The following is an 11,428-nucleotide window of genomic DNA, read 5'->3' as shown; positions in this document are numbered from 1 at the left end:
AAATTCTGCTCTCTCATTAGGCCTGTGAAATTCCCATCCTTCTTGCATGATCTTTGAGGTATTTGGGGTTGAAAGATGCTATAAAAATGTAAACCACTGAAGAGACATCTATGCTTGATACTGTTACAATGTGTAATATCTGTGCAAACAAAAGCTTTCTAAATTTGCTACAATTCACAACCAGTTTGTTAGAAAAGTGCCTGTGCACTGCTTGTATGCATGATCAAAACAAAAAAACTATTTTTTACTGTTTTATTGATTATAATAGAAACTCTTGACTCCAAATTCACAATTTTATATATACACATTACCATAAATACAACATAAAATATTTGAGAAAAATCTATCAAATTCTAATACAAAATTATCATTTCTGAATATTTTTCTGCTAAAATTTTCAAAACACATAAATGGTATCCTGTACTGTACATTATTCTGGAAGCAAATCCTCTCCTAACTCTTCATCAGCAAACTCATCTTCATCCATTCTTTTCCTTGCTGCAGTTTTTGGCCTCTCTGTTTGTGGTCCAAGTGGATCTACATAGGAAGCATCTAGGATTCAAAAGAAAAGAGTTGAAACATAAGCTTTATTTTAAAGCAATTTAGCTTGTATCAATCACACGAGACTAAAATCAAGAATCATGTGGCGCATGCTATAGATGTGCATGATGCTTTACAAGAGACACTGATTTTGTGCCCTGAAAAGTTTACCACTTTGGGATTTAATCATAGAATCTCAGGGTTGGAAGGGACCTCAGGAGGTCATCTAGTCCAACCCCCAATCTATTTTAGCTATTTACTAGCTAAAACCATTATACCCAAGTGCAGTCCCACTGAAGTCAATGAGATTCTGCATTGTGTAAGAGTCTATGCAGGTTTGGGTTCTACATTACTCCATTACAGAACAAGAGGAAGAGAACAATAGTGGTCATGCATATGTTCTGGTGGCTAGAGTTTCCTTTTCAAAATTATTTCTATTGCTTTATTACAACTATATAGTTAATATGCAAGACTTAGAGAAATAGGTTTTAGGAAGGAGCTTGGCAGAAGAGTAATGGTGGATGGGTTCAGTAAAAGAATTCCAGGCACTAATGAATTTCAATGGGATTGAGGTGCCTATCTCCCTTAGGCTATTTTGAAAAGCTCCCCTTAATAAAATATGTGATTGTAAAAGTACAAAAACTGGCAGAGGATTGCAGTGAGCAGACTCGGTAGTTTAAATCACCTTTTTAAATGGATATGTTTGAGAACATACAAGCATAAGTTAATGATTTTATGGTAGACCTGGGAACAAAGAAACAATAACTATTTTTCATCCATGTTTCATGATGAAAATGCTTCCATAATTTGTGCAATTCAATATGATTTTCAGCAATTATTTCTCATTCCATTTGTCTAGGCAAGATGGAGCAACTCAGAAGGTACCACAGTCCACTTGCCTATTTCTTTATTACCACTGCTTTCATAAGGCTCATTTGTTCCAGGCAAAGCCCTTAGCTTGGCACTTAGTCGTTCCCCCTTAGCGCTACCGCCACTATCTGGGGGGAAAAAAAAAGAGAAAAACCACAATAAAACACTGCCGCATACTTCATGAAAGCAAGATAGGCAATTGAAATTGGACTAATTTGCATTAAATAATTTTTTTATATCTTACACCATTATTATCCTGATGGCCATCATACTGAATTTTAATATGGATTTCTAAAAATATGACCTCTGTGATCTGTGTCAAAATACACAGTGCCACTCATGCTCTGGGATAATTAAACTTTTATTGTACATCTTTTTAGCTTCAAATTCTAACATCTTAAAACATCTATTAAAATTAAGGAAAATTAATATTTGAGGGCTTAAACCGATTACAACATGTGGGTCCTACAAATGATGCCTGTTTTACAATGCATACAAACATTTCAGACATGTATATCTATTCATATATTGGTGTGATCCACCTGTCAGACACTATCAGTCTCAAATCCAGAACACTTACTTTGCCTTTCATTAGAAATGTCTGAGAGGCATGTGCTGTTGGCATGGCAGTCAGGCACAGCTCATACATACAGTACATCTTGGCTCTGCATCTTGCTGTAAACATTCTATTCAGCTCAGTTTGCAATGGGCCCCCTGGCATGTGACTGTTCTGATGGCTGCCTAGTACCCAGACACTGTCAGATTAACATTCTATTGCCACAGCAGTATTCCAGACCCTCTAAACGGTCTAGTCACAGGGCAACCTTGAATCTTTTTCACAGTTTATAGGAAGCTTTCAATTTTGTCTGCTGGAACAATTTGTGATTCAATATTTTGCTTCCAGGGGAAAATGCCCCTTGTTTTGGACTGGTGTATTTACAGAGCATCTTATGCCACGCAGCCAAACATAAATATACTTCTTTGCAACAGGCAACAATGCTGTTATTAGAAATGTTCCCAGCTGAAAGGGAACAGGCAAAGGGTATGAAGTCAGGAGTTGGCTACAAATTGTAATTCCCATATTTATTACAAATATTGTTAATAAATTGTTATAATCTTTACAAGTGTATTCTTCCCCAAGGAAGACAAATATTTATTTTACTCTAATATTATTGCTGAGTGCAGCATGCTCAGCCATTCACAAGCCCTACAGGAGGACACTGCTTCTGCTCCAAGGAACATATAATCTAAGTCAGACAGAGAAAATATAGTTTGGGGTATAGGGTGAGGAGAAGAGTTTATTATTTATCTATCTTTGGTGGATTATTATAAAAAAGCTTCATGGAGGAAATGTTTTATAGAGGGATCTGAATAAACAGAAATCAATTGGGAGACAAGGGGCCTGATCCAAAGCTCAGTGAAGTCTCTTATTAAGTACAATGTGCTTTGGACAAGACCCAGGGGCCAGGAAGTGAGTAGCAAGCTGGAAGAAGGTGTGAAGATGAGAATCGGAGGAGGATTAAAAAGGGTCTGCAGGGAGAGTGAGAGAGTAGGTAGGATCTGTGCACCTAGGTGTTACAATAATACAAATAATAAGGCCGTAGGACTCTGAAGACAGTAAGTTTGCACTTGATGATGAAAGTGACAGAAAAGGAAGGGATTTGAAGGGATATGAAGAGGGGAATCACATAGCTGGGATTGCCAGAGAGGAAGACTACTAATAGCAGCAATTGTATAGATTTAATAGGTTAGTTTCAGAGAGAAGGAGGCTGCTGAAACCAAGATAAAGAAAATCAAGGTAGCATGTGAAAGGATTCTGACAGTGAGGGCTTGGCTACACTTGCAGATGTGCAGCGCTGGGAGTTACAGCTGTCTTCGTACAGCTGTGTAGGGAAAGCGCTGGAGTGTGGCCACACTGACAGCTACCAGCGCTGCAGTGTGGCCACATTTGCAGCATTTGCAGTGGTGTTGGGAGTGGTGCTGTCATAGGTTTATTCCCCACTTTGAACTTTAGCGTTCACAAGATGGGGACCTGCATAGGCTTCTCTAAACTTAAATCCTAGTTTAGATCTGGTAAAGCTGCCACCAGCTAGAAATTCCAGTGTCTAGCACACTCCCTGTTCCCCCAAACTTTTCCTGGGGAACACAGATCCCAACTTCCTTGGATCTTAACACAAAGGGAAATAAACCATTCCCCCACCTCCTCCCCCCTCCCCTAGTCGTTGGGAGAGATCACCTTGATTCAAACTCCTTGAATCAAAACAAAGAGGGATTCACTTTTCCCCCCTCCCCTTCCCCTGAAAATCAAACAAGGGAAGAAACCAATCAGGTTCTAAAAAGAAAAGGATTTTATTAAAAGAAAGAAAGAAAGTAACCTATCTCTGTAACACCAGGATGGAAATGTTACAGGGTATAACTTATGAAACTAGAGAGCTAGCATCAGGACAAATACAGCAACCAAAAAATAAAATAAAATAGGGTTCCAGCAAACACACATTTGCAAATACAGAAATTAATTAGAAGACTAATCCGCCTTTCTAATACTCACTATACTGAATAGAAGAGAATACTTCAGGAAACTTGGAGAGCCTGGAAATACATCTGGCCCCTCTTAGATCCAAAGAGAGAACGAAGACCCAAACAAAGAACACAGACAAAGACTTCCCTCCACAGAGATTTGAAATTATCTTGTCCCTTGATTGGTCCTCTGGTCAGGTGTCCATCAGGTTACTGAGCTTATTAAACCTTTACAGATAAAAGAGACCTTAACCCTTAACTATCTGTTTATGACAGGTGCATTATGGGTAGCTATCCCAGCATTCAAGTGGCTGCAACGTGCTTTTCAAAAGAGGGGGTGGGGTGGAGTATGACAGGTAGCGTGTGGGGGGGAGAGAGAGAGAGAGGGAGGATTTTTGGAGCCGACACTGTGTCAGCTCCCTGCCTTGCAAATTCTGACCATTTCCCCGACGCCTCATTCACTCTTAAATGCAAACAGCCTGCAGACCAGATAAGCAGCTGCTCCGATGGTCTCCTTTCCCCCCCTCCCCCTCCCCGCCGTGCTGTTTCTCTCCTAAAGCAAACACTAGCTGTAGACATTCATCCCCCTGCCTGCCTCATTCACAGCAAACAGGAGCTGTGTTAGTTTTTTAGATAAGCAGCTCCGGGAGCCCCGAGTTCACAACAAAACAAAGAGGCATCATAACAAAACAAAGAGTTCTTTAGTTAAAAGCATCATGGGAAAATTCTGCTGGAGGCCAATTACAGCGCTTTTGGTGGCCACACTGGCGGAGCAGAGCTGCATCACCAGCGCTGCAATAGCTATACCCGAGGCAGAGCAGGAGTACAGCCAGTGCTGCAGCCAGGGAGATGCAGCGCTGTATGTGCCTTGCAAGTGTGGACGGTGTGTAAGTTGCAGCGCTGTAAACCGACCACCAGCGCTGCAACTCTCCAGTGTAGCCAAGCCCTTAGACGGGAGAGCGAGAAGCATGTAATTTAGAGATATTGCAAAGAAGCAGCTGCAGGGTTTGACATAAACAGAAAAGCAGAAGAAGAGCTGAACATAAAAAGGAAAACCAGAAATGCAAACAGACTATAAATAAACCGAAGACTTGAAGAGCTCTGTGTCGCTCAAAAACTTGTCTCTTTCACCAGAAGTTGGTCCAATGAAAGATATTACCTCGCGCACCTGGTGTTTCTCATAAATGACCCATCCACTGTACTTCAGTACCCTAAATTGAGCAATTTTAACTATGAGGCCTCTTGGACTGAATCCTATGGTCCTTACGTAGCTTTTACTTAATCCTTACTCTGGCAAAATTCTCATGACATTAAGTTAATGGGACTTGTGACTGAATAAAAAAAAATTGGGAAATCCACATCTACTCTAACACAAGAAACCACTTTTTTTTCTGACAAAACTAGCAGACTGAAAAAAAATGAAGGTTTTCTGAAGTGAAATACAACATGCACTATGTGATTTGCTGTCTGCATATTTATTCCTTACACATAAAACAGCACCCACATAAAATACAGTTCATTCTAATAACTAGTTAGACCTATCACTCTTTTGCATCTGCCTTTAAATATTGATACACTTTTACCAAGTTATTTGCTTTTTCAGCACCTAGCCCAGGGATTGGCAACCTTTGGCATGTGGCTCGCCAGGGTAAGCACCCTGGCGGGACGGGCCAGTTTGTCAAACTAACCAACAAACTGATCCTATAAGTTTCTGCTCAAGCAAAACTCCCATATCCTTGGGGATTATGAACAGAGATTGAGAGGAAAAGCTGCTCCTACTTATCAGTAAGGTAATCTTTGCTTTTGGGAGGTGTTAAACCCTAGCAAGGGATGTATGACTTGGCCATCACTGGGTAGTAATTAATAATCTTGCTGACTGAGAGCTTTATAATACAATTGGTAAGTAGTGAAAACTTCTGTCATAAAATTTTACATTTTGCAGTTCTCTTTGCATATAAATCTTTTATTTTTTTTTACTCTCTCTAAATGTGTAATTTGGCCAACTCCATGGAACATAATTTTGCATCGTAGACTGTAGGATCTTGGGACCCCACACTGGACAGAAGAATTTCAAAGGAGGAGCTGGCTTTTAATGCATTTTAGCACAAATGTGCATACTTTACAGAGGTGAGATGTCTAGTCTGTAGTGAACAGAAAATCTGGTTTGCTTTAATATGCATTCCTCACTTGTGGGTTATGGAAATAACACCAAATTTCACCAAAAATGGCCTACTGATTGTCTGCCTGTCTAGCCAAGGAAAAAGCTGTAAAATTAAATAATGTGTTATTAAAAATGCATCACCCTTGATTAAAGAATAATTTACACAGACCTTTTAACACTTCTGAGAAAGGATTGCATGTATTTTCAGGGAAAAGACAGCTGCCAAAATGGGAGGAAAGACAGAGATCATGCAGAGAAAGAGTCAAAAGAAACCAAAAGCAGGACAAGTTCACAAACCTATTATAACCACTGGGTTGACAGAAGGCATGTATAAAGAAAGGAAAATATAAAGATAACGTTAAGACAAAGGATGACAATGGAAACTCTATGGAAGCAAGAATGACAATGGAAACTCTACGGAAGCAAGAGGTTTTATCTGCTAGAGTATAGATTCTGAGTTATAGTAATTGTTGGGAAGACTAAACAAGTACTTGCAGTAAAGATCCACTGCAAACATTTCTCAGACTGCAAATAAGTTCTGCCTGCATTATTCTAGAAACAGTACAAATAATAAGAACAATTTTAGCATTCACTTTTAAAATAATAAAAGTTACTGCCCATAATGAAAACAATATTCTATGCAGTCACAACATTTTAGTCAATTACACTTTATTTATTTATTTAACAATGGCACATATAGTGAAGAGTCGAACTAGCTCTTTGTGTCAGTGACTAACTTCCAGTGAAAGTAAAGTGACTTTAATCTGCAAAGGAGCAATTTATCATTCTCTATTAAAAAGCCATTACTACATCACCACTGTAATTAGTCTAGCAGAGCCATTCACACTATATTGATTTTTGGTCCATCCAAAATGCCAATAGACCAATACAATATTAATTAAACCAAAGAAAAACATTCCTTCAAAGAATCAAAATATAAAAAAACCTTTAAAAGAATTTGAGTACAAAAAGTAGGTTAAGATATTTTATAAATTTGATTTTAAAATTATATTTAATCACAAAAAGCAAGTAAACTTGGAATTATGGCTACCACTCTCATAATCTCCCTTGCTTTTCCTCTCAATCTGTGTGCATAATGGTTAATTGGATGTATACGTGCACAGAGATGGATAATACACTCCGAATCCTGGCATTTATTACTGTGCACAAAATCCTGTGCCAATCCTCCTGGGGCTTCCTAGAACAAATGGTCACACACAAGAAAATAAAAAATTAACCTCCAATCTGCTAGTAGCTGCTAGGCTACTGATAGACTAGTTGTCATTTTCAAGTGTGAGGCTAACTCTAGAGGAAAGGTCAACAAAAAAATTGGAGGTTGTTATGGAAAAGTCAACGTACCAATTACGTTCACAGCAAAATAGATTTGGAGACAATTTATTCAATACTCAGACAAAGTACATTCCCCTGTGAAAACACTAGCACACCTAACCAATTTTTTAAATTAACATTTGATTGATATGACTAGTCTGTTAAATATGAAATCAGAGATTTCACTTGAGTTCACAAAAATCACTAGAAAAGACAAGTCGTGGATGTTGTAATCATGCTCACTCAGTAAGATCGTAACACCCTGCTAAATAGAGGGATCTGATGACTGTATTCCATGTCTCTCTACACAAGAGCTCATTGTTGTAATGATTATTGCTTTGTTTTTATATTTACATGGCATGCATTTGTAAACCTGTTAAAACTTCTAAATAAACAAAGCATTAAAATAAATAAATCATATATGTTTTTATCTGACCTTTCAATACACAAAACAAGGTGGATTAAGGGTAGAGTAGCAGCCTTAACTCTGATTTTCCTATATGCAGAATTGTTGTAACTGTGTTGGTCACAGGATATTAGCGAGACAAGGTGGGTGAGTTAATATCTTTTATTGAACCAACTTCTTTTGGTGAAAGAGACAAGTTTTTGAGCTAACACAGAAGAAGAGCTCTGTGTAAACCTGAAAGCTTGTCTGTCTCTCTCTCCAACAGAAGCTGATTCAATAAAAGATATTACCTAAAACACCTTGTTTCTCTACTTTTCCTAGCTACTTATGTCATACGCTTAATGTAAAATTTAGTGTAATTACATATTATGCATAAATGTGCACATTTATTAATGTTCACTCATATACTTTCAACTGCACTTTAAAAGCTACTGTTGATTATTGTACATACAGATGGTGCAGATTGCTAGAAGGGAAAATTAAACTAAAAAGAATGAACATATAAAACAAAATCACTGGTAATTTTTATGTGGAAGAATGATTAGTACAGCAAAATCTTGTATACGTAGTTCTACTTTGGAACACTTAAAGGTTTTGGCACTGCTATATCCAGCTGAAATGGTTTTAATTTCTCTGCAAATGTTTTTGTACTTCTTAGTCGGCAGATTAGTTACATGTGTAATGCTGACAGACCCCGGTTGTTGATGGGGGGGGTTACATACTTCCCCTAGCTGAGGAAGCATGTCCCAAGCTTCAGAGACTCCCCAGCTGAAATCCTGGACAAGCCCCCACTTGTTACACCAACAGACCCTGGTTGTCGGCAGGCAGGATCGAACCTGGGATCTCTGGAGCTTAGTGCATAAACCTCTACCACATAGGTGGGTAAACGTTTTGGCCCGGGAGCCCCATTGGGGAATAGAAATTGTATGGCGGCCCATGAATGCTCACAAAATTGGGGTTGGGGTTTGGAAGGGGGTGAGGGCTCTGGATGGGGGTGCAGGCTCTGGGGGTGGGGCTGGGGATGAGGAGTTTGGGGTGTAGAAGGGTGCTCTGGGCTGGGACCAAGGGGTTCGTAGGGTGGGAGGGGAATCAGGGCTGGAGGAGGGGTGTTGGAAGGGGAGCAGTTTCAGGCTGGGAGTGCGGGCTCTGGGGTGGGGCAGAGGAAGAGAGGTTTGGGGTGCAGGAGGGTGCTCTGGGCTGGGATCTAGGGGTTTGGAGAGCAGGAGGGGGATCAGGGGTGGGGCATGGGGAGAGGCTCAGGGGTGCAGGCTCCGAGCGGCACTTACCTCAAACGCAGTGGCATGTCCCTTCTCTGGCTCCTACACACACGTGCGGCCAGGCAGCTCTGCACGCTGCACCATCCGCAGGTACCGCTTCTGCAGCTCCCATTGGAGCACCGGAGGGGGACATTGGAGCACGTAGGAGCCGGAGCGGGGCCATGCCACGGCTTCTGGGAGCTGTGCGGTCTGGCTCCCGACTCTGTGCCCTGGCTAGAGCATAAGAATGGCCATACTGGGCCAGCCCAGTATGCCGTCTACCGACAGTGGCCAATGCCAGGTGCCCCAGAGGGAGTGAACTTAACAGGTAATGATCAGGTGATCTCTCTCCTGCCATCCATCTCCACCCTCTGACAAACAGAGGCTAGGGACACCATTCCTTACCCATCCTGGCTAATAGCCATTAATGGACTTAACCTCCATGAATGTATCTAGTTCTCTTTTAAACCCTGTTATAGTCCTAGCCTTCACAACCTCCTCAGGCAAGGAGTTCCACAGGTTGACTGAGCGCCAGAGCGGGGCAATGCCGCAGAAACCGTGTAGTGCGGCCCCCAACTCAGTGCCCTGGCTGGAGTGCCAGAGCAGGGCTGAGCCACGTGGTGAGGCCTGTGACCCAGCTGGAGTACTGGAGCAGCCTCGGCCAAAGCGGGGCTGAGCCATGTGGTGCAGCCCCCGACCCACGGGCTGTAGTTTGCCCACCCCTGCTCTACCACATGAGCTAAAAACCAACTGGCCCTTAGCTAAGGCTATACAGCAGACTCATTTAACTCTCTCTAAGTGGTCTCAGTGCCACTAGATGGGACAGACCACCACATCCAGGAGGTGTGTGGGTTACACATGTATACCACATTAGTCAAATTGTACAGATTTACAGCTGGTATTTCTAAGCAAACTTTCAGTGGTCATAAGTTAGAGAGGTGGGAAGAACAATTACAACACAAGCAATTCCTCCAAAATGACAGAATACATTAATTCTATTTTTAGTACTATTTTACACAATGTATATGAGGCACAGAACATGTATGAAATACTTTCTTTTCTCAGGCTATTAAGGGTGAAATCATTTAGTTAGATCTAAGTCACCTTAAAAAATTAAAGTATCTGAAATAAAGTGCATAGTGGGCTAAAGTTCTTAACAGAGAATCAGGATGCTTCACCAACCCAAAATGTGTTTGAAGGACCTAGAGAGATGCATTTACACTTTGGGGGTTGGGGGTGGTGGTGGTGGGGAGGGGGGTCCATAGAGAAAAGGGAGCTTGGCTTGGTTTAGCCAAAACCCATGAATTCAACACTCTGCCCAGCTAATGCAAAGTATTTTATCTAAAAATCTGCTTAAGTGTAAACCATTTCTAGCATGGAAGTTAAGCTAACCCATAGAGTGTGTTAATACGCAGAAAACATGTTCAATTTATTCTAATGTGAGAATTTGGAGTTAATGGAGCACGAAGGGGGAAATAGTCCCGTCCCCTCCCCCGAAAGCCAACTGAAAATGCAACTGACTGTGAGGCTCTTGCCTTAAGATAGTGAGAAGACTTTCTGCAAATCTCTTGCCTTAAAGTGCAGACCTGAACTGCAATGCCTATTGCCCTTCACTGCTCTAAAATCCACGTCCCTTTATTACACATGGAGCTTCCTGTAGGCTCTACTGAGTGTGTACAAATATGAGGAGTCAACCCTATTCCACCCTCTGAGATAACTGCAGGAGGGATGGAGAGGGCAAAGAAACTCAGATTTTCCTTGTCTCCACAAGTTTCCTTCACTTTTTTCCCAGTTGGGGCCTGGGGAGTCATGGAGAAGGCAAGGAGTGCAGCCTTTCAATCCAATGGATTCTGGAGATGGATGGGAGAAGGGGACCAACCCACCCTCAGACAACTCACTCACTCTAAACTGCGTCTCTGGGCCACTACCTCCTCTGTATTTTTTTTTATTACAGAAAAGCATTGTAAGGTGAGGTACCAATGATATCTCATCCCGTCACCAAAAAAAAAAAAAAATATTTCAAAATGCAAATCTGATGCTTGCTGAGGAAAGATAAGTTTAGGAGAACCCCAAAGTGGGTGTTCATTTTAGTTATAATCTTTGAAATTGCCAGATCCAGACTGTGTCTAGATCTTCTAGTGATACTTCTGGGTCTTCCTGTAAAAGAGAGAAATAATTCCAAGCTTATTTCTCATCTCTCTGTTGTAGCAAAATGCTCCTTAGCTGTGCATTGAAAAACAAAAGAACCCTGAAACTATTTAAAGGGTCAGGAACATATTTCTTTTGGAAAAGCTTGCCAACAATACAAAAATAAATCATAGTGATTTCAACACAACTTGGTTCCCTTTT

The 11,428-nt window shown here is 41.0% G+C and overlaps 1 protein-coding gene across 1 annotated transcript in view; it reads right to left on the bottom strand.

Moving 5' to 3' along the window:
• Positions 1-284: 284 nt before the first annotated feature.
• Positions 285-11,428, bottom strand: part of IFT88 (intraflagellar transport 88) — an 81,536-nt gene continuing 70,392 nt past the window's right edge. Inside the window, exons 25-26 of the mRNA XM_039527307.1 lie at positions 1,440-1,538; positions 285-552 (exon numbers count right to left, since the gene is read on the bottom strand). Coding sequence (XP_039383241.1) covers positions 431-552; positions 1,440-1,538 — 221 coding nt within the window. The 3' untranslated portion in view covers positions 285-430. The remainder of the gene's footprint in view (positions 553-1,439; positions 1,539-11,428) is intronic.

The sequence above is a fragment of the Mauremys reevesii genome, linkage group 1, assembly GCF_016161935.1.
Source record: "Mauremys reevesii isolate NIE-2019 linkage group 1, ASM1616193v1, whole genome shotgun sequence".
NCBI lineage: Eukaryota > Metazoa > Chordata > Testudines > Geoemydidae > Mauremys > Mauremys reevesii.
The sequence above is the reverse complement of the archived record's forward strand: the minus strand, read 5'-3'. Positions and strand labels throughout refer to the sequence as shown.